This window comes from Notolabrus celidotus, chromosome 5 (genome assembly GCF_009762535.1).
Source record: "Notolabrus celidotus isolate fNotCel1 chromosome 5, fNotCel1.pri, whole genome shotgun sequence".
Lineage (NCBI taxonomy): Eukaryota > Metazoa > Chordata > Actinopteri > Labriformes > Labridae > Notolabrus > Notolabrus celidotus.
In genome coordinates, this window is record NC_048276.1 from 26,582,149 (window position 1) to 26,607,100 (window position 24,952).

At 39.8% G+C, this 24,952-nt stretch overlaps 1 protein-coding gene across 1 annotated transcript in view; it reads right to left on the reverse strand.

Moving 5' to 3' along the window:
- opcml (opioid binding protein/cell adhesion molecule-like) overlaps positions 1–22,922 on the reverse strand; it is a 232,020-nt gene extending 209,098 nt beyond the window's left edge. Inside the window, exon 1 of the mRNA XM_034684416.1 lies at positions 22,269–22,922. Within this exon, the coding sequence (XP_034540307.1) occupies positions 22,269–22,426 (158 nt within the window). The 5' untranslated portion in view covers positions 22,427–22,922. The remainder of the gene's footprint in view (positions 1–22,268) is intronic.
- Positions 22,923–24,952: the final 2,030 nt, after the last annotated feature.

Here is a 24,952-nt window from a genome sequence, read left to right on the forward strand (position 1 = left end):
GAATACTCATATTATCTGTACATTGTTTGTAAAGGCCTGGCTACATGAGGGCTTTGGGATGTATGGTGGCAGACATGTCTGTGTTATTATTTTGGTGATACAGTACGTAGAAGGTGAAAAAAAGGTTGGTGTTGTGAACTGTAGTAAAAACCCAGATTGAGACATACTAATACAAATTTGATGACGTAATTTTTTTTTGTTTCAGTCTACAAATAATTCTGCGGATGAAATAATGGGAACGATGCCTGTTTCATCTAAAAGGGGGTATTTACCCAGAAGATGGCGCTATAATCAAGCTAAAGATTCATCACGGACATGCACCGTAATGGCCGCTACAGTAGCCGCCACTATCACCCACTGCATGTTACAAAGCAGCTATTTCACTACACAAAGCTTGCTGGGATACACAGTGACATGTACCAACTAACAGCTGTCCTCCCTCCATAAACAATGCATCTACAGAAAAGCGTAAACCTTGTGGTGAGCTAGTTGGATAAAAAAGACTCAATTTAAGACAACTAGTGACCGATGGAGGTAGGTGGCATGAACCCAGGTAAATAGTCATGGGCAGTGGGTCTGTACCTCAACATCTACTTATGTTACTCTAAGCCTGGCTCAATTACAATACATGTAGCTAACAGGACTCCATACTCCACATGGTTTTAAACAGATAGTGAAGCTACACAGCTGCACAGAAACCGCACGCTGTGGACTTCACTGCATAATTCAACTAAAATAATCTCACATGGGGAGAGTTAAAACCTTTTTCTCTCTGTTAGACCCCCCAAAACAGACTGCAGCTTATACATCGATCTAACATATATTCTGGGTTTTACGGTAATCTGAATGTAGGGTGAACCTGCTGAAGAGAAAACAAAGAATCAAACCTGAATAATATTCACACAGGCTTAATATCAGTGAATCTACACAGTGTGTTCTGCTTACTAAAGCTGACGTGTTCAACATCATGATTAAAGCAGTCAACTAGTCACTTTATATAAGTTCCATACACAACCACCCGGAAGACACTGGTGTTTTGAGAGACAACTCATTTTAACACTGTTTTACGTATACCAAAGACTTCTCCTGATTGCATAGTCATAGTGATAGTGGGAATTGGTGTGCCATTTAATGTACTAATCTGTTCTTACGAATTCAAAATGGGATATGGGAGTGAAATGTGTATTTCGAGAATTTCATCATGTCTTGTTCGTACTAATTGTTTGCTTGAAGCTGTAAATCTAGCATGAAACCTACAAAAAGAAAAGTTGACTTGACCAGAAGGACAGCAATTATAGCTGTCCTCCATTAATCAAGACTCAACCCTTCTTCATCTGACCATCTATGAGGCCCAAATCATAACTTTTTATACTCGAAACCACCCAAATGTTTAGTCTCTGCCTCAGGAAAACTTCAGGACTCCTGTTTGGTCCATTAGAGGGCTGAAAGTGTGGACATAGATGAATAAGGAGAATAAAATGTGATAAAAACAGTCTGGGAAAAGTAGAAGAGTAAAAGTAGTAGAGCGTAAACCGCCTGGCAGAAGACTGTATGAATTCAGAGAGTTGCTGATGAGTATTAATGATATCAGAAAAGTGCAACTAAACATGCACAGAGAGGGGACAGCAGAGACTGGCTGTAATGGATGGGGCTAGCTCTCTGAGCTGGAGGATCTGGTTGGACTGCAGCACAGCGCATAGGTTCCTGGATATTAAAAATTAATGACTATCTCAGTGATTTACGACAACACAAAGATGCTGAAACCAAACCTGTGTAAGATGGATTTCTAGGGAATGCTAAAAAAAAAAGACTGATGCAGCCCTGGTGGACTAGTGGAGAGCAGACATGAAACCTGACCCCTGTCCTCAGGTAAAAGAAGCGGCTCCGTACCTGATGGAGAGTGATGCATTACTGCGGCAGACAGTCACATCAAGATTCATAAGTTATTTAAAGGTATTGTGATTTTTAGGCTACAGAGAAATGAAGGACTCTTCAGAAACATTACGGTCCCCTCATGACAATCTTGTATTTCATTCGAGCACTGCTCTCAATTCCACTGAAGTAAAGGTGAGAGAAGAAGGTCTTCCACTTGCACTCCACTTGTGCTTCACACAGTGTGTGGTAATAATGTGGTATGTCTAAATGAACAAAGGCTGGAATCTGGAGGTGAGGACCCTCTTTTATTTTCAAAAACAATATTCTTTATGAAAGTGGGAGCAGTGGATCTGAGGAGTATTTTCAGGTTCAGGACGTAGAAAAAGATTTTCAGTCAAACTAACAAGTCAAACCTGACCACAGTTTGTGTTCCACATGAAAACAACTGAGTTTTTTTTGTCTTCTTCAGGAAGGAAGACATCAGTTAGTGAGCAACCTTTCTCTCTTTTCTAATCCTTGACATACCTTTCATTTTGCTATTTCCCTGTAAAACAAATGCCACAAAGAGGGTCATTATCCCCGACTTCTCGGAAGCTTTGGTTTAGACAAATCATCTTTGTGAAATCATGAAGAAACTGAGCTCAATTTATCCATTCTCTTTGCCCTTGTCTGGCAAAAATCCTGATGTCATTCAAAGGTTGTAACTAAATGCCTGTTAATGTAGTCAGTGTGCATTAAAGTGATCCAGGTCCGTTTCTGAAGAAAAGGACTAACGAGCACAATGGGAGCTAGTTTGCTGCAACAACAGAAACACTGAAAATAGATGCAGAACAGCACTGAGACCTTCTCATAAGGACTGACCCAGTTTTCCACCATTCAACTGAAGTTTTTTCAGTATCTATTTGCTGTTGTAGAGAAGTCCTGCTTGCTTAAAGCATACCACTTCAACCTGTGAAAGGCTCCAGTCTAGATCCACAAATCCTATGGTAGCTCCTTTTCTAGCTTCTTATGCATCTAAATTATTAAATGTGACTCATACACTGTACAGCATTCAGTCTTTCAACTCAAAGACTCTGCTGTCGTGTATGAGTGATGATCAGAGAGGAAGTAGATTACGGGGGAGGGACCATGTAGAAATTGGATGCATATACATACAATATACATGAAAAGTAGTCCAGTAGTGAGTTTGGCGTTTGAGCTGATGCAGTCTGGTTTTAATTTTCTTCTTTGTGTGTTGTGTGATTTGCATTAGTACCTCTTGTTCTTCTACCCCTCGATCCTTTCATATTCATATTTTATTTTCAAGGGTGCTACTGTAAAAAGGATGATGGGTGGAGCTTCCAGTGATAAGACAGTGGCTAACCACCAACACTGTTATTTAAAAAGATATTATCCTTCATTAAGCAAATGCTGTATTGTTTTTTCTAAATGTATCAACAGCTGTTTTCAGAAATGTCTTTGCAGAGTTGTGGTACCTGTTGCTCTGTCCATAGTTATTCTAATAATCAGACAAAGCTTATTTTGTGCTTTGAACAGCGCTGTTTTGAACATGTGCTTAAGACTAAAAGGATTGTGCGATGAACTGTGCAGTTTTCATCTACTACCAACAGAAAAAGGTTGTGGATGGCATCCCGGAACATTCTGATTTAGGGTGTGAAGAGATCAAATAAGATTAGCCGTGCTATTGTCTGTACAGTTTAAAGCTGGTGTAAAGTGAGGGACAATGTAGAAATAGAAGGTAGTCTTGTTTCACCCTGTCGGGATTCCATTTCCCATAACTACCTGCTACATTATTCCGCCTATTACCCGGTAGCTAACTTAAAATACAAACATGTTGACAAAAAGCGTTGATTAAAAGTTAATTTATTGATCTAAAATTATTTATATATACTTTAAAAAAAAAATAGTTCCAGTGCAAAGCCCGATGCTTAGCGTTCCATGGTGATGGATTATTATCTGCCTGTTGCTGTCGATTTAACATGAAACTGTCCTCATCCAGCTCTCTTTCTTCTCTGAGCTCTGCGGTCACACACCTTTAAAAATAAACGAGGCAAATGTCACAACTTTGAACCCTGCTGCTGTCATCACCACCGCTCATGGTTTAAGTTTCTTTGTAGCGACCGGTAACCTAAAGTTTCACTCACCTGCCCTGCTGCCGTTGCTAATATTGCTGGACAGGATCCAATGTGAAAGTATCCATGTTGTTTAGCCAGCTGAATTAGCATGCTAACAGAAACTAGCCACATTGTTTTGATGCTTACAGAAACTAACGGGTTTACCCTCACCTTAAGGTCTATGGTGTCAACAAGCAGAAGCAAAATGTGCCAAACTCTTTCCGCGGATTGATTTGACATGACGTGTGATCAGTTTGCCTCTGGGGTTGCTTATGTTAGTGAAAGTTAATAACCGTTGTCAAAGGGTTGTCAATGGTTTTCGACCAATCAGAATCAAGCATCTTACAAAACCGGAAGATCAGTAAGAGAGCCGGGTTATTAGGCTAGTTATGTCAAGGAGTGCAGGGTAGCAATGAAAAGTAGTTTGAGATACTACGTGTGTGGAGAAAAATCATGCTACCAGATATTTCACGGATGTTGTCAGAAACTGAAGCAAAACATTAACACAAAACCAAACAGCCTTAGCAACACAACACAACAATGAGTTACAGCTGTGATGTAACTTACAGCGGTAACTCTGAGTCCTATCCATGTTGAAGATGTCGTAGCATTAATACTGCTGGTAAATTATCAATTATCCACTTTAATAGCAGAAGCCTATATGCAAACTTCAATAAAATTAAGGAATATTTACTTGAATTTTCACAGCCATTTAGCATAGTTACTATGTCTGAGACCTGGATTAATGAAGATAAAGGAATGGACTTTGAACTGGAAGGTTATGAATGTAGTTATAACAATAGAAAAAACAAAGCTGGAGGAAAAGTAGCAATTTATGTGGATAAAACTCTGGATTATTAAGTGTAGGACAATATGTCTACTGCAATTGACAACGTGCTTTAATGCGTAACTGTTGAAATTCAGAATGAAAAAAGTAAAAATTTCGTTATTAGCGGTGTATACAGAAAACCAGGTTCTAGTATTGAATTCTTCAAGGACTGGATGGAGGAGATGTTCTCAAAAATGAGTCATAAAATTATTTTTGCCTGTGGAGATTTCAATATTGACCTGTTAAATCCTGATAAACACAGAATGACTGATACATTTATCAATACAATATTTAGTATTAGCCTGTATCCAAAATCACCAGACCCAGCAGAATAACATCCCACTGTGGCACTTTAATATATAACATATTCACTAATCCCATTGACAACAATACAGTAAGTGGGTTATGTCACAATTTACTACCAAGAAATATTCAAAAGCTGTTCAGGGAGGGAGACGATGCTTAAATTTGAGGGAAAATTTAATTAAAAAAAAATGTTAGTGCGAACAACCATCAGTGGAGTAAAACTATGGAACTGTCTGAGGGCGGAGCTTAAGCAGTGCCTTACCTTAAGCAATTTTAAAGTTATGTATAAGGACATGATTTTCACAAAGTACAGGACTGAAGAAGGGGTGTGAACTGTTTACAGTTATGTGGATGTAATGACTTATGTAAAATTACAAGTGTATGTTTTTGTATGTATACCTATGAATTAGTGGGGCTGTAGGTTTGTGTGTGAGCGTATATATATGTGCATATGTTTACATGTGTATTGGTGTATGTATGTATGTATGTGTGTGTGTGTATGTATGTATGTATGTATGTATGTATGTATGTATGTATGTATGTATGTATGTATGTATGTATGTATGTATGTATGTGTGTGTGTGTGTGTGTGTGTGTGTGTGTGTGTGTGTGTGTGTGTGTGTGTGTGTGTGTGTGTGTGTATGTATGTATGTATATATGTATGTATGTATGTATGTATGTATGTATGTATGTATGTATGTATGTTTTGATGTTTGGATGTATGTATGTATGAATATACGATCTTTGGAAATGGACGAGTGTTGGATGTGTTTGGATGGGAAGGGGGGCTTGCTTTATTGTTGATTGCTGGTTGGTTGTGGAGAAGGGGTGGGATTTAATAAGTATTACTTCTCCCCACTCCTTTTCGGACATGTTACAAAATTCATATATTTTTCTTTGCATTGTTTGTAACGTTTGCTTTTTTGGGGGGGGAATGTGTTTTCGTTATTTGTAATTATTATTATTAGTATTTTTTTTTTTTTTTTTGACATGTTTGAAATAAACACTGATAGAAAAATCAGACCAGATAGATTTTTTTACATCCTCTACAGAGGTTTTGATTATTTACAGTCTGTACAAATAAACAATGAAAACAACACCCGAACAAAAAAGCCCAATGACAAAAAACATCATTCATATTGTAACTGGGAAGATTCCCAGCTACAATATGAATGGCTTTGACCTAACCTTAGACCTTAAGGTTAGGTCAAAGAGTGCATACTCCTCCCAAACTCTTCTATAAATGCCTTTTTGCAGATACGTTCCTGTATCTGCAGGCAGAGAGATGGAGGAGGGTGAAGTTCAGGCTGAGAGGTCCAGCAGGGGTCATGTGCAATGTCCAATGCTTGGCAAGAGGCAGCAATGTAAAGCACAGACTGTCAAGTCGAAGCACAGGATGAGCCCAAATTTCAAGATGATTTGCTGCTGAGTCGTGATGCTCATATGAGCTGTGTGGCTGCTCCAACCTGGTAAAGTGGCGCAGCCCAGGTCTTAGAGAGAAGTACCTCCAATCATTCTGAGCGAGAACTGAACAGCACTGCACTAAATACTGCAAACGTAAAAAACAGTACCAAAGTGACTTACACTTTTATTTTTCGGATTCTGTGTCTTCAAACACAGAATATATATTTATTTCACAAGATTGTAAACACCCTTCAAAAATATCTGTTTGTCACCCATCTGTTTTAAAAAATGACCTCAAGTCCATTTACAAGAAAACAGGTGCAGAAATAATTATTTTGGTACATGTGTTTTGTGTGAAACTCCATTGAATGTCAGGATGATTTCAGGATAAGTGGAGAATACTTTGTTGTTGGGAAAAAAAAACATTCTTGGTATCCCCTGGAAGTCATATAATCATACGACTTTGTGAACGGTCATGACGTATGTTTTGCAGATATGAACCTAAACAAACAGAAAAGATGGAAAGTATCAGACCAACCTGGGTTTAAAAATGCAACCATTTAGATCTCAGACTTCCTGAGGCCTTCCTCAGATTGTTTTGATTTTAGGGGATGCAAATGTGACGCTCACAAAATGTACCATCACATTTTGTGTTATTTGTTACGTTGAATTTGGTAATGATGTTCCTGTACAAGAACAGTGTAGTAATATAAGCCATAACTATAAACATGTGTCAATGCATAAACATTTGTTTAACACTAACACACTACACCAATGTTGAAAAGTGGTTACTGTGTATGATTTTGTGAACGAGCAGAGACTTCACTTTAACTTTGTGTCGTATCTGAGCCACGATGGCGCCGCCAATCCAATGTGTTTTGCGTTGATTTCAAAATAAGAGTCTGGTTTTATTTTGGTTCCAGTTCATTTATGTCATATTATTTATTATGTTATCTGTCTTTCAAAGGTTAATATATAGATTTTAGCAGTTTTACACTGTCTAAACAGAGCTATCCTGACAAAACCAAAACCTTTATTTTGAAAGCAGTAAGCATTGGGATTCAACGTCTCAGAGTCTTGTTTATCTGTGATGTTATGAATGAAATACTGTTGGAATACAGACAACAGAGCACAGAAAGTTAAAAGGAATGCATTTACTGAGATATGTATATGTGATTCTAGCGAGCACAGCTGCACTGTCTCATCCTTTCTCCTATTTAACACAGGAGCCTTATCTGCTTTTGGGACCTCAGACTGAGAACTGTAACACAAACAGCAGCTTTTCATCATTTCTAAATTAATCAATTATTAATTTACTTTCTCTCAATCATACAAATCAATTATCTCCATCCCACACTTCCATCCCCATCCAAATGGACTAAAAAACACCTCTTAATGATGGCACAGTCCCTCTTGTTCTATTATGTAGCCTACCTCTCACACACACATAGACACACATACACACACACAATGTACAGACTCCACTATGTGTGACGCTGACAATAGAGAAGGTGCTGACCCTGAATTTGCTGCATCAGCCTGTCCTCCAGCACGCTCGCTCACTCAACACAGAGCCTGCTACGACTGCAGCACTCAGACTTCCCAATTCACCATTGCAAGCAAAATTACTCTGAGTCCAGCGAGCAATTCAGCTCACACCCCTCTTTGGAAAAAGGGGGAACCTTTTCTCTCGACAGGCCAGAGATCAGTTTGCTCTCGGTTCCACACTCTGGCTACAAGGCTGAGACAGGACCAAAGGTCAGCCGCACATCACCTCAGTCCACCTCAGTGCTAAACTGTCCACCTGGGCCAAACCTCACAGGGGCCTGTCAGTAATTTAGCAGCAGAGCCATTGACACTGAGGGAAGCCTGAGATGACATTTCAGACCTGTTCTTACACCCAAGAGCAGCAGAGCAGAAGTGGCACAGACCGGTTTCAGCCGAGCTGTAACGAGGGGGTCATGGCAAACTTTAATTGAATGTTTTAAAGTCAAATTGATCTCTGGTATTTAAGCACATTTCAGAATGTATCTTTACCATACATTCATGCCTGAATGGAGGGGGTATTACAACTTTTTCAAAAATCCCAAACTTTCTTACTTTTTAAATTTTTTTTTTATTTTAACCACTATTTAAAGCTAAAAATATGTCACCATTAATGACACAATAGGTTTAAGGGTTAGCGTTAGGGTTTTTTCAGTGTTCAGACGTAAGAGGGGTGTATTATGACTTTTTCAGGATGAGGGTATTGAGGGTATATTTGATATTTCAGTCCTTTGCCTCTTCATGTTTGCACGACCCTCAGATGCTATACAAACATGTTCTTTCCCCTGCAGTAGTAGTAGTGTAGTGGTGTGGACATAAGTGCAACATGTGACACTCGTTAGTGTTCTGTTCAAAAAAGCAACCAACAGTAAATTCCTCTGGCTCTTCAACACTGCTTCAGTTTTGTCTCTGATAAGCACCACGTGGGATGCAAGCTGGATTCCTGTCACCTAAAGCTGAAGAGATTTACACCAAGGTCCAGTCTGTCTATCCTGAACGCTAGGAAGGGTTTGGTCAATCCATAAGAACAAAGCATGGCTGCAGTCCAGTGGAATTCATTCCTGACCGCTCACGTCATCCACTAACACTGCAGGACAGGGTGTTTTTTGAGTAAGATACTGTGTCCTCACCCCGTGTGTAGTCACAGGTCAAAACTAAATGACATTGTCAAATGGCCCTGAGACACTTCACACCTCACAGCTCCAAAAACCCACGGCCGTGATGATAGCGAGGGTTGCTGTCCTTGTTATTGCCACATGTGACTCATGTGACCCTGCATGCTGTGGGGGGACTGCAGGCGAATAATGTGAACCACACATTTCATCCCTTACAGTGAAACTCATCACTTCAGGTGTCACAGAGGTGTGTGTCCGCAGCCCCTTCACAGGTCAACCGTTGAGTCGGCAATGACAGAACCCGAGGTGTGAAAACATGAGACTAGATGGGAGGGAAAACCGGGCCAATTACTGGAAAAATAAAAAAATAAGCTGGAAGGAAAAAAATCATTCCTCCAAATGAGTGTCATTGAAAGCAACAAATTCTATGACTTTATGTTTTGCACAGCCTCATTTAGCATGTATTACTGTTTGCATGCAACAACAGTTTGTTTTCTTGTTTTTTAAATAAAACACTCTTCTAAAATATTAAATGGAGAAATGTATAATGTAGGTGAGTTAAAATTCCAGCACTTAAAACAAATATAGAGGTTTTCAATTTCAATGTCAATTTCAATTCATACAAAAAACTTCAGGAGAGAATACTTGTCAAGGTGATAACAGCTGCTCACAATTCATTCTGTTTTCACATGATTGGTTTCTCATATTTTCAGCATAAATATTAAAGGCATGATGATGGCCAGGGAAAAGAAAGCCTCCATATTCTCAGCCAAAGCAGGAAAAGAAAAACATACAAGCCTGCAGTGTTTGTTTTGCTGCTTGCAAATAAAAGAAGTTAATTGCTCAACAAAAACAAATAAAGATGTTTTAATGTGCTCATTAATTTAATGTTTAAAGGGTAAACCTTCAACATCCCAGAGCCCTATAAAGCACCCATTCTACATTATGTCATAGCATCCAGTGCCAGCTGTCTTCATCAATATTATTGTAGTTATCAAACAAAAAAAAGCGAACAGACGAGAAGAGCACGACGAGCGCTCCTTTTTATTTGAATTCAGATTCTTCTTCTACATAAAATGATTAAGAGTCAACATAAATATTGAAGATATCTGGGTGTTATAATTTTTTTTTTGTGATTCAATTTTTGTATTGTTTTGTTTCAGCATACATTTATGAAATTCATGTTGGAGTTAACATCGTGACAGTTCAATTTCCGTCACGGGTGATGAGGTGAACATACAGTTGTGCTCAAATTATTATCAAACTGTGTTTACTCTTTTTATATCATAATGACAACATAAACTAACCAATAAATTATACATTCTGCCAGGTTATGTATACTTAAGAGCACAACTGTATATACATCTGTGTATTGCTGCTTCTTAACATAATCCCTTTCCACTCCCTTATCCAGTTCTGTTGTTATTTTTTATAAAGAGTAAAGGATTTAGGACGGAGTGACGTTTCGTCTGTGAAACAGACAAGGTCTCAGTGTTCTGCTTGTTAACTTTATTCACCCGGTGGAACATTTTTGAATAGTTTACAAGAGGAGCATCAAGCATTTGCAGAAAAAACGTACGTACTCCATCAAAACAATGTTCATGACTGATTTTGTCACCGCCACACCACAGAATGTATAAATAATGGACGTAGTATCCGTGACATCACCCATCTGTTTCTGAAGCGCTGTTTTTGAAGCCAATCTGCGGCAGTAACCATATTGGAATGCTGAACTCAACCTAACGTCTGTCGAGCTAGTGTGACGTAAAGAGGCGAGATTTGAGCCTTTAGCCAACAGCTACAGTGTTCCCGCCTGTCAGCCAAGTCAGCTGTTCCTCTCATAATGGAAAACACATAATCTCAATATCTTTGAAAATACTGCGTTATGAAAAAATTCCCCCATGTACAGTGTGTGCTAATCGAGAAATGAGCTATCCAGACTACACTCGTGTTTTGTACAAGGATGTTTGTTCTGCTGTAAAGATTGTTTTTTTTTTATTATTTGTGTGTGTGTGTGGTTTCTGGTACTTTCAGAGCCAAGCTCAAGCGGACACTCGAGAAACTGCAGTTTTTAACACTTCTGAATTGGCTTTAATTATTGCGGCCGTAGAGAGATTGATGACATCATACATCTCTTGAAATAACAAAATTTTCATCTTCTTTGTTTACACAATGTAACTGAAAGATTATCACAAAGATTATCATAATAAACACGATGAATTAATATATACTTTTCCTGTCAAAATGTAATCTATTGCACTTGTATTGCTTCGGTAATGCAAACATCTCTAGTTGCAACACTAACGTTAGTTTGTCCTCATGATGATGTCAGGCAGGGGACCAGAGTCTGGAATGACAACTGGATGAGTTATGGAAAAATGTTTTCAGTATTATATCAAATTGATATATCTCTTATTAATTTGTGAAAGATGCTCAAGTACACACTAGTGTCACTGAATGTACGCCCTTATTATCAATTTCTGGCCGGTATTGAGCTGCATGTTTTCAATGTGCCACAGCAATAACATCATTGTTCAGTGTCTAGCGACGAGGGTACTGTAGTGTCAGAAAGTATGCTAACTTTAGAGCTCACTCTGTAGTCCTCTAAATTCAGCTCTCTATGTGGAGTTCATGACAAAACCCTGCTCACATCTATCCCTTAGCACTGCAACACACCTGCCTGTTTTAAGGACTCATCCCACCCTCCACGTCTTCGCAGTTTCTTCATCTTCATCAGCCTCAGACAACATCATCAGCCAATGCCTCCATCACCGGTGTGTGAACTCCACGGGGGGGATATGTTTAGCTGCAGCTCAGTGCAGAGACCCTTCGATCATCATGCCTCAATGAAGAGTTCAAGAGCCGAAGAGACTTAACATCTGTAAAATTAATGTTTATCTTTAATTCATTAAATTGTCTTTCCTAGATAAAATATTTTTAGAAATTCAGCCTCTGTCCACTGGAATTCTGAAGATGGCTCCACCACTAACCTTTCTTTTCTGTCTCTAGCGTTGTATTCTACCGTCAGCTGTAAGATTGTGTTATATAAGAGATCCTGACTCCTGTTTTTTGCTTGAAACCCCATCATGTAATCAAGCGAGACCTACCTGTCTGTCGTTACTGAAGACCCTGCAGTGTTTTCAGTGAAGCTCTGCAACAGGGGTACTTCTGGGAGCACAGACCAGGTGGCAGAGATTTCCTCACAAAGCCTATAAATCCAGTGATTATTTCTCATACAAGCTGCTAACCACACCAGCCACCAACACACATTAGCTGTTTCTCTGTGTGACATTTGTCTGTGGGCTGAAGTGTGGGACATCTCTCTTAGTTTCTCAGGCCCTGGCATTACCAAACAAATATCTGATTCACTGTCACATTTTGAATGCCACATATGTAGTGTCCAATTAAAAAGGGAAATGGCAAGGGTCCCAAACAGATAAGAGAAACTACATTTTTACTCAATTCTTATTACCTGGCGCCTGATTCTGTTTTTAAAATGGACCGTAGAAATCAGAATGCTCAGTAACTGCAGACACAAACGTCCTGCAGAGCTCTATCTGCATCAGCTTATACCACTGAGGTATTCCAGTGACTAGAGGCATGTACTCTAGCTTCACAGCTGCTGGTAAAAATAACAGTTCCAGCACTGTTGAGATTTTGATGCACTATCTTTCACACAAAAAAAATCCAGCACCACTTTACTTAAAAGTCAATGTCTGCCGTTTACTGAATCAATCTGATGCACTTTGTCACCATCGCTTGTCATCCAGCCACCCATTGTCAGCTAATTAGAATCAGATATTTATTACAAGTGCCACACTGACACACATTCAGGCACCATTTCTGCCAATTAGAGTCAATTATTCACAAAGGATGCCTCTTTACAGGATATCAACCTGCAAACTACAGACAGACTGACACTGACTCCCTGCTTCACTGGTGAGCTTCGCTTTAAAAAACTAAAATGTAATAATGGTGCTAAACCTGTGTTGGCTGCAAATTCTGCTTCACGCATCTGCTAAGTTCCTGTTGCTGAGGCTTTCCATATGTGAGATGATGCTGCCTTGTGTTGCCCTTGACTGTCTAATAATACAACCCCGTGGGAATAAAATAACACCCTGGGTAGCAATAGTGCCAGCTGCAGGAAATCACTCAGATACAGCAATGTTTCATTGAAAACATATTGCCAGGTCCTGAAAGTGTTTAACCCTCAACAAGTCTCTGTGAATTGGCTCGCTGAAACATTTTTGGACTCCGGATCTGAGTGAGAACAGCTGACTGTGCCAGACAGGAATGGAAGCTGTGTGTCAGTGTTTCAATCTCACTTTAGATGCAGCTATAGCACAGGTGATATAAAGAAGAATTACCTTCAGAGTTATGTCCCAAACATAGGAATGTGAAATACCCTCTCACTCACAGCATTAAGGACACCATCCATAGACTGTATATAAAATTGACGTACTATTCGTTATGTCATCCATCTGTTCCTGAGCGCTGTTTTGAAGCCAATTGTCAGCGGGGAGCCATGTTGACATGCTAAACACAACCAAACTTAGCGTGAGGTATAGAGGCAGGCTTTGAGCCTCCTTGCCAACAGCTACAGTGTTTCTGCCTGTCAGTCAAGTCAGTCAAGTCAGTCATGTCCTTAAATGGGCAAAACACTTAGGGCCCGATCTACTAAAGGTTTGCGTGTATAAAACATGTGCAAACTTGAAAGCGCACGCAAAGCTGACGTACTAAGCGGGAGCACCGAGGATTGCGTCTTTCAAATGAGCAAAATAGCACTCGCAAAACATTTAGCGTGTTGCCTTCATGAATATGCAGAATACATGTAGATCATCAGGACGCGCAAAATACTGGGAGGAGGAGATGCAAATGTAATCATTTAGCACACGCAATGTGATCTATCAAACCTGAAGCAGGTAGCACGCGCTGTATTTGCGTCTCTATTTAGCACGTTTGAAAGGCAGGTGCAAACTGGCACAGCGTTACGCACACATGGCTGTGGTCACTGTAAAGCTCATCATAACATCGCTTTACAACATGCCCGCAAAAGCTGGGCTTACAGGCATTACTACATGTTTTAGTTAATCAAACCAAGAGAACACAAAATAATAATAATAAAACAACACAAATTCAAAGCAGTTCAGCACCACGGATAGCGACCGCATCATTCTGACACCCACATTAACTTTTCCATATAATGAGGGCACAGTAGGTCACTGTATCAACAGCTATACAGTTTAATAAAATTGGCACAGCGGCCCACATCTTCACATACAAACAAAAATCAATATGAACTATATGCCTACTCACCACTGTTTGGACGAGCATTAAGCTCCGCGGACTTGTCCACGATGCACTGTATGTCCATTTTCTTTGATCTTTCACTCTCAATAGATAACATGACATGTCCACTCAGTCTATTCTGTCCCATCGTGCTCATCAAGGGGTTTTTAGTTGGTTTTAACTTGGGGAATGAGCGCTCACTGAGCTGCGCCAGGCAGCTCTGCGTAACTCCTCATCTCGTGCTTACAGCAGTGTGTTGGGGTGAATTGCCTTAATCATGTTCCCAGTTCCATTTAAGTTGGTGAATCTTTGGGACAGTTGCTGGATGATGATATCAAGCATTAAAAACGTTCACCCGAAAGTTGCTCCCTGGGACAGTGGGGCGACTGTTTTCATCCAAGTAACGCAAAACTTTTCTTGAGCAAGACTGGCAGACTAAGCCTCATCAAATCGCTCTCTAGACCCCATCAAAACACTGATTGCGTTTTGCAGTAGGGGAGATGCGTTTATTTCATGGGCAGATCTTCTGTTTTTCTCACAGCATTCACCTTTTCACAGATGGCCTCCAAATCGTGTTTCTAACGCTGAGATGTCTCTGCTGGAGTTCACCGATGTGTTTATTTCCCTCCTCCACAAAGACCTCCAACTCCATGGCTTCAAACTTCATTTATCGCTTAAGGCCACTCTGCTCTCTCAAACTCTCCATGGTGACAGCCGATAGCACACGCAAAATCCTCGTAAAATAGGGCGGTCCGCACCACTTTTGCACTCCTTATCATTTGGGCATGCAGTCATAGTAGATCACCCGTAACACGCCCAGAATAGCACGTGCAAAATTATTATTGCACACGCAAATTAGCGCTCGTTATTTGGGATCTTAGTAGATCAGGCCCTTATTCTTAATTTCGTCTGAACCATTGCTTGCGAAAAAAAAAAAAAAAACCCGCGTACAGTGTGTGCATATAGAGAAATTAGCTACGTGGACCCAAGCCGTTTTCGGAATCAGGCTGTAAACATATTTATTCATGTCGCAAAGATCAGCTTTTTTGAATTGGTGTGTATGTGGTTTCCGGTGTGTCTGCAGCCAGCCTCAAGCGGATGCTTGATGAATTGCAGTTTATAACACTTCCGCATGGGCTTTATATTTTTGAGACCGGAGGTTGCCACTTGACACCGTCACCACAAATTTGCCTGCTTGTTTTAGCTTTGTCATACAGAGCACAGGGGCGGGGCCGCATCTTATCTGTACTGGGTGCACTTATTATTTTTTTTTTATCTTAAAATTACTATTTCACAGTGTTCATAAAAAGGCTTGAGTGAATGGTCAAATTATCAAAGAGGCAGAAAAAAAGAATAAAATCAATGAATTATGTATGGCAATTAAAATCCACTGTGAACATGTCACTGGCTGGATAAACCATGTTTATTAGATTGTAATATGCATTGAATAATGCAATTAAACATGAATTTTTTTTTCACCTAGATATTCATCTGACATTTACTGAGATAAAAAAGAGAAATAATCGAAGCTTTGTGATGAACAGCTTTACCTGATTTGATTGACAGAAATGTCAGAGGGGAGCAGTAAAAGCCCTTTTTGAGCAAAATGTAGATTTGTAATGAAGTGTGTAATGTTTTCTGAATAAAGGAGTCTGCTTGTGGTCCCAGTGAGGACCAATCAGCAATTCCGTGATGAAATCCGAAATAAGGTCTTCACTGAAATACGGTCACACCATCAACGTGTGAAGAAGTTGACTGATACCTGATTGGAGGAGGATGGAGCTGATAGTAAGGTGTGTAAAACTTTGATGCGGTAAGTCTCGGATCAATTCCAGTTCCCTCATTAAACTTCTGTGATGCACTGCTTACCAATCTTTCTTGCTGCAAAGTGGATTAGATGTGACTTGAAAATCACTATTAGAATGTGTGTGTGAGGCGGAGTCTTGACACAGACAGATTTCCCGTGGATTCGGATCTACACATAAATATTTAATCACTGCCTTTGAATAGTCAGTTTACGACCGTCTCTTTTCCACAGTGGTCAGAGACGCTTTGAATGTTTTTTTAAGTGGAAAAATGTAGTACACTCTCATATACAACATGTTAACACCCTCTCTGTCTGAGCCTGTCCCATCACCCTGTTATAATAATCCAATTCAAGGTGAACCTCATTGCTTGTTTGGCCTCCTCCCTAAGTCCCAGCTGAACCCTCCAGCCGCCCTGCCTGTCCTTTACATTACTGCCACATGGGTGCCGAGGGAGTCCGAGAGAGTCCTCTCCAGAATAGGGCAGTTGGTCCTCACAGTGTCAGCCTCAGGGTGCTCCAGGCATCTACCAGGTAGCTGTCAAGCATGAAGACAATGCTATCATACAGCAGCTCTACCACCCTTCTTCAAACCTGCAGAAATCTAGATGAGAATGATGTCTGCCTGTGATTTCTCCATCCCCATCCAGTCCCTTTTGCTCAAGGGAAGAAGCAGAAAGTGATGCAGGTGGATCGCCTGGTGTCCCGGATTATGGACTGACATATCTGACCGACAGCAGCTCATCTTCCTTCAGGGCAGTATTGGATGCTGCATGGAGCAGCACAGTAATGCCCCGGGTTACTGTATTGTTCAACCTTTACACCCCTGCTCTAAAGATTGAAGTCAGGGTCACGGCAGCTGGACACAGAGTGGATGGACTCCTACTCTGCTGGGCGCAAAGGTTAGCGCAAAAATGGAGACCTCCAGAAGATGTTTGCTGCTACAGGCTAAAATTAGCCAATCAGCATTACCAAGGAGTAATAAATTGATTTCACGCCTGTCACAGAGATGGCTAAAATACTCCCATTGGGTTTTTTTTATCTGCTGTGAGGACCTTTCAATTTGTGTTGGTCTTGTGGACAAAGCAGCCAGTTATCTCCTTGCTGATCTTGCTCTGTCTATTCATGGTATGTAATTTCAGACAAAACATTAATCATGATTTATATTTACAATCAAAGCACTCATCATGACTCCATTCAGTGGGAATGAAAAAAAAAAGCTGCACGTTTTGGATTGCTCCACTTGACAGTGACCAGAGGGCAGCCAGCATCAGATTAGAAATGACTATAATAATCGGTCTCTTGCTTGACTGTCTGGAGTCATTTAGAGTTTATATAGAGCATTTGTATTTTTGTATTTGCATTTCCTTTCCTTTCCTAACCAGCCCAAAAACCCTCACACATGGTTAAGATATTTGTGAAAACCTAGACATGAAATTTGTTTTATTATTATTAATTATTATTGCTATTATCATTTTAATATTTAAATAATATTTGTATTTATATTATTCTTCTGGAATTATTATTCCAGAAGAATTATTATTTATTTATTTGACTTTTTTAGCGGTAATTAGACTTGTACTTATAAAGCGCTTTTCTAATATCTCTGACCCCTCAATATCAAGAATAATAATACAAAAATAATAATACAAAAATCAATTTAAAAAAGATATAACAATAATAATAATAACAATAATAATAATGTATTATTATCATTGTTTTAAATGTTTTAAGGGCAATTGGACTTGTACTGATATAGCGCTTTTTTCTAGTATTTCTGGACCCCTCAATATTAATAATAATAATAATAATAATAATAATAAATACAAATACAAATAATAACAAGTAATAATGATAATAATAACATTATTATATTATATTTTTCTAATGGTAATTGGACTTGTGATATATAGCACTTTTCTAGTATTTCTGACCCCTCAACGGGCTTTTACATTTTTAGATAGTCACTAATGATCAACAGAGAAAATAAATCTGATTATTTGATGTTATGCAAAAATGATAAATGAACAGTTAGCGTGTCAGAAGTGAAGAAAAATGCAGATTGGTGTTAAACTGATAGAGCCCCAAGAAATGGAGGGAGAAAGCTTATAAAGTAATGAGAGGAAGTGTCATGTTGATCAGGACTAAACCCTGCAGAACCCAGTCCCCACGTGTAATATTCTTACACCAAAGAGAGACTTCCTGAGTTGTTTCACTGCACTGTTAACACTACAGTCTAGTGTAAGATTGCACAGTTTAGTGGGTATTAAGTAGGTAAAGGCTTTTAATGACATAAGCAAAACATCATTCACTTTGCTTCAGTGTGTAAATCAGTTGAAAGGAGGGTTTCCTGCTGCTCTGATTCTGCTCAGACATCTTCATCAATGTTAGCTGCTTCCTTTCATCTCCACAAGATCTCCGTGTCGATCAAACATCACAATCAGTCCTCTTCTCACACTTCCGATTTCCTCTCTGTCTGTTACATCCTATGTCTCTTTCCCGTTGTGTCTGCCCTGGTCTAAAGTGTACAGACGGCAATACAAATAAATCTTCTGGTTGTCTTTGAGCATCAGTTTAAGTTGTTTTCGTCATGTGACATCTTGTTTGTGTGAGATATGGAAGGAGGTCTTTTATATGTTTCTGACCACTGCATTCTGTGGTTGAAATCAATCTTGGTGTTGGTGAGGGATGCACAATGATGCAAACTAATCTACAGTTACAGCAGCAAGCTAGCTTTGAAATGTTAGCAGCATAAGGTGTAGACGTGTGTTCAAATGTAAGAGAGGAAGAAAAAAGTTGTCAAATTAATAAACACTACATGCTTGGTGCAGATAACTTTAAAAGCCACTTAATTACAGTTCCTCTTCCTGCCTTTATCTCCACAGGTTGAGAAGGGTGAAATGGATTCTTTCAGTGGATCCAACAGACTTCTGAAAAAAGTTCTGCTAATCAGCGGAGGCCGGCACACATTTGTAACGGCTGAGAATGAAGGCAGGATTAACACACTGTGAGAAAGACTCTCTGTTCTCTGAGGCTGCAGAGCCAAGCAGGGAGGACGAGGACTGAACTGAACTCTGTCTCAACAACACTTCCCACCCCCTCTGTGGTGAGCTGCTGCTGCTGCTCAAGCGCACGTTCACCTTCCACCTCATCTACCCAGAGAGCACCAGCAGGATATTTAAACAGCCATCAGGCAGTACAATAATTCTTATCCAAATACACCATATCTCAGGCAGCGAGGAGCTGAACTGTACTGCCCTGCACTGACAGTGAGAGGTACTGAACGCACACACTGTAGTAGGAATGCTAATGTGGATGCATCACCCAGCAATCACATTATCACTACAAGTGCTTTGATAACACGTTGGATTTATTTTTCTAATTGTGAAATGAAGAATGCAATCTGAACAGTTGTTACCATCTCTAACACCTGACAGATGGAAGAGATGAGCATATGCTGGGAATCACGCCTTCATGTGTTTATTTCACCTCACAATCATTTCACTTCCCCTCTGCTGTCAGTGACGATATTTTATTTTAAACACCTGTTTTTTATTCACTTCTTATTTTAACTTCTTAATTTCCATTAACTTTGCTGTTATTTACCAGTCTGTAACTCAGTCTTTATTTCAGTCTGGTTTTACACGGGCTGAGACAAAAACAACTGCCACTGCAAATATATTCAACTTAAACCCTCCCATGTTCTAATTTATGTGATAAGATATTATAATTGTGAGATAAAAACAAGGACTTTTATTGTTTGAGGAGGTTACAGTAATAACTCCAACTCCCCAAAAGTTGTGACACTGTGTAAAATGTTGATAAAAATATAATTTGATGGTTTGTAAATCATTTTAAGCCTATAATTAACTGAAAATAGTCTAAAGATAACTTATCAGATGTTGAAACTGAACAATGTTTTAAAATATATATGTTCATTTTTAATTTGACGCCAGCAACATGTTCCTAACTGTTGGGACAGGGGCCTGTTTAGCATCATGCTCCATCACGAGCATCCATGATTTCCAAAAAGAATGTCAGATTTTGATTCATCAGACCAAAAGACGTGTTAAATGCCGTGCTGCCTGAGGGCCTGAAGATCACATCCATCCAGTATTGGTTTGGGTCCTTTTGTCTCCAGATTGTGAATCTTTTAATGATATGATGTACTGTAGATGATGAAATCCACTCATTCTTTGTCCTTTCCCTTATTATTCTGAAAGGTTTGAACTATTTGCACACGCAGTCTCTTACGTAGTGGTAACCCTGGTGTACGATTATACCCAATCATGTTTCTAACCTTTTGATAATTAACCTCATTAGTAATGATATGTTCCTCAAGGTGAGTTTTTAGCATTACACGACTTTTCCCCCTTTTTTTGTCCCTTTCTGAACTCTTTAACAGGCTAATATTTAAAATAAGCAAAAAACTATTTTTATTTTTCAGTTTCAACATTTAATGTTATGTCTTCTTGGTCTTTTCAATAAAATATAGGGTTCAAATGATTTTCAGACCATAAATATATGTTTTTCTCAACAATCTAAGCAGAAACTTTTTTAAAATTGAAGTTTTAATTTGCAGATTGTGCAAAATGTGTAAATCTCTCCTGCATTAATGTGTGTGTCCTCAAAAAAGCTGACAGTGTCCCTTAACCCCTCACTGTGTGTTATACCCACTGTGAGCACATACTCAATAAAGAAGTCCACATATTAAAAAAATTAAAACTAAAATTTTAGGTGGTCTTGACTGTTGTTTCCCCAGCACCACTTATGCAAAGGTATTTTCAGAAAGCACCTAATTAAAACAGAAACATTAAAATAGCCGTCTTCAAGGCATTTGGGACAAATTCTCTAACAAGATCTTGAGCACTTCTAGTGATGAAATACGTCATCTATATTATTTGAGGAAAATAAAGCTCTTGGGTCTGCAGCAGCCCCAGGTTGTAGGGTTACAGTAAATACTAAAATGTTGGCCCAGTGATGATGGTGGACCTGTCCAAAGGGTGCCCCGCCTCTCAACCATGTCTGGTGGGATAGACCTCCCCCTCACCTCACACCACAAGCTCACACACATACACACACGCTCTCTGAGATAGACATATAACTATAGGTAAAGAAGAGAAAAAGGGTGTACACTGTCATGTTAACAGCTTCAATAGTTTGTAGTCACTATATATTACAGTGCATGTCTGCTAGTGATGAGTAAACACTATGTTTATACTGCGCATGTTTATTTGCTCTATATATTGTGTGGCTGGGTTAATGGAGAGCGGCCCCAATCTATAATACAGATTATAGCACAAATAAAAGGGAATATACAGTGAGGGGAGACGACAAGAAAAGATGTGACGTGATAAAGGCTCTTTTCTGTGGCATCGTAACTATGGATTAAAACACAAAAAGATCAGGAGCTGAAAAAAGGAAAAAAGCATTACACGTCCTCATGAGGGATTCAGAGAAACATTAAATTGGTTTCACACAAGAGTTAACTCGATTAAAAAAAAAAAAAAAAAGCAGAATTAGATTCACTCCAGTCTTTCAAAACACCTCACCAAGTGTGACCAAACAACACGGCCTTGAAATGAAGTCATAATTGCATTTGTAGCACACGCTCCAATCAATACGCACACAACCCCTCCCAATGCTGAATGTGAGTGTCTCAGCTCCGTGCATCCTCAACAAGACATTAACCAACCGAATCAATAACATTCAAGGGCAATGAGCAACGAGAGGCTGCACGCCGAGTTTAAGCCAGCACAACTTGCAAATTACGTGCACGCAGGAAACTATCACTACTTCTAATTCATACAACAAATAACACGCATTTGTGCCTTTTCTTCAGGAGAAGATGACCTTTAGTAACTCCAGGACCGCTGCACTTCATTAGCTGCACGATGGCTCTCACACACGCTGTTGGACCAGATCAATCCCATGGCGCACATAAGCAGTGTTAGTACCATAATGATGAAAAACAGTTAGAGACTTACTTTAACACGGCGCTGTCCCCCTGTCTCACGGTGATGTTGTCCTTTAATACAGAATCCCCGCTCCTGGCTGGAACTCCTGCAGGTACAAGGAATAACAATTTAAGTCCGAGGACGACAAGGCATTTCCCAGGCACCGCCAGATAACCACTAATTCCCATGTTTCTTTCTTTCTGTCACTGCGCAACTCCAGGAAAACTTGAACCGTCGGGTATTCCTTTCTGCGTCTTGAGCTGCAAATTCCAGTCTCCAATAAGATGCAGCGTACTGGAGCTGGGCGACCTGGTTTTAGTCCAAGTAAACAGGCTTGTTATGAAATACTGTCCGTGTCGACAGGGGAAAAAAAGTGTCTTTGCGCACCAGCAGCCGCTCTAGGAAACTGACTCTGGAGGAGAGAAAAGCGCTGCGTTTCTCGGTGAAATGTGCAGTCTCCACCGCTTCAAACTGTAATCGCCGTGAAATGGAAGCTCTCACAGAGATGCATCAGCCTAGACTCCTTGTGTTTGTCTTTTTTATTTCTCTTCCTCCGTGTTCTCGCTTCTTTCTGCCGTCTGGGTGAGACTGTGTAAAGCTGCGTACGCAAAAGGCTGAATTCGTTTCAGTATCTTTTTCTCGCTAAGTAGGCTACAGCTCCCCAAGTACTCTCTCTCTCTCTCCCTACCTCCCTCCCCCTCTGTCTCTCTCTTTCTCGCTCCCTCTCTCTCTCCCTCACTCTCTCCCTCACTCTCTCTGTCTCTTACCCCCCTTCTCTCTCTCTTAATCTCCAGGTAGCATCTCTTGCCTGTACCATCAGGACCATATGGTGCGCAGCCTGCAGTGTTCTCATATGTGGCTCCCAAACTGGGGTCCAGGGACCACCAGTGTGTCTTTATCTGCAAATATTTTGATATAGAAGGACGACAAACTGGGTTCCCGATGATAGAATATACTGCAAGGAAAACCTTAGTAATAAAATGTTGACATATGATATTAAAACATGATTCATGTTAGACATTCCCTCTGGAGGGAATAAAAGACATGCACATTTGAGATGAGTTATGCTTGCTTTGAATATATGTTGTTGGAAAAATAAGCATGTGGGAGTGGTTCTTTTGCTTTCTCAAAAATGCTTGACAATGTGCTATAAATTAAAAAAAAGATGTGTCATCATTAAAAAATGGTTTGATAAAAAAAAAAAATGGAAGTGGAATAAAGTGCCTGTGAGACAACACAAATAGTCTTTTGGCTTCAATGAGCCTCACAGAAGAAACATTTACCAGTTATTATATGAACATAAACACTGCATAAGTATAGTATCGTGCATTTTACTATACAGGAGGTCGTATTTGGTCATGCAGCCACGCAGCAACTCTGGTGTCATCCTCACATCCTTGTTCTTAACTATTGACCATTGTTAGAGAAATAAAGGCACAAGACAACTTTTACTTATTTTACCCAGCACATACTCAGCCTGTGTGAAAGTGTGCCCATCACCTGTATGTTCTCTTGCAGTATTTTTACGCAGAAAAAAGAAAATTGAAAAAAAATCAAACAGTACATTTTGGCTGCAAGGCTTCTATGGGGGTACACACCGAAAATGAGAGCCGGCAGGTTAGTCTGGATTCTCTTAGTTGTTATTTGGATCCCAAAAGGTGTTTTAGCACTGGGCTGCTGGCTACTGCACATAGCTAGAACCAGCATTCAAACAGTTATCCTAATCTGGTTCAGGTCAGGTGAAAATCTTCTGAATCATTTGACAACCCCTGGGCAACAAATGGAGCCAGACTGCAGGAGAGCCAAAACTGCAGTTCATCAAGAGGCCACTTGGGCTGCTCATAACCGAGTTAACCCACAGACTTATCAAACTTGAATCTGCGACTCACTCACCCCAACTCAAGCCTGATGCTGTGAAAGTTTTCAGAACTTAAGTTTCTATATATTAAATTTAGATCCAAACTAACCTCTAAAACTTTTTAGATGTGTAACAGATGAATCTGCCAGGGTAAATAAAAACAAGTTAATAGATTTGTCAGGTTCATTTCAGAGAACATTCATTCACCTCCACCTGAAATGATCTATGTTGAACTACTGTATTAAAATATTAAAGGACCATGTACTTATATAACATTTTTCTATACTCTCAGACAACTCAAAGCTCTATAATAAAGCCTTGTTTATACTTCTGCATTGAACTGACTAAGAGAACTAACGTCCTCGTCATCAACTGTAGGGTCAACACAGAAGTATAAACCAGGCTTAAGGGACCATCAGTATAGCTAATATCATTCATACACATGTTAACACCGCTGAACAACAGTAAGCAATTTTGGGTTCAGTGTCTTGCCCAAGGACACTTCAGCATCTGACCGCAGGAGCTGGGATCGAGCCGCCAACCTTCCGCTTGGGAGGACGACTGACTCCACCACTGAGCCACAGCCTGGGCAGCCCAAAGCTACCAGCAGAACCTTCATGTCATCTGAAAGAAAGGAATCCTCAGTGATGTCGCCCTTTGTTTTCTGAAGAAACCTTTTGACGCAATATTGGAAATGATGGCTCGACCTATCTTTTGATCAGCCTAGAGGTGGAGCTGAGGCTGGCTTTAAGCGTCCTGGCAAACAGACACAGAGTCAGTCAACTCAGTCACACCTTCAATTACGCAAACGTATGTGTAACCCTTCGCCTTTCTATTATCTTAATAGTTATTCTCA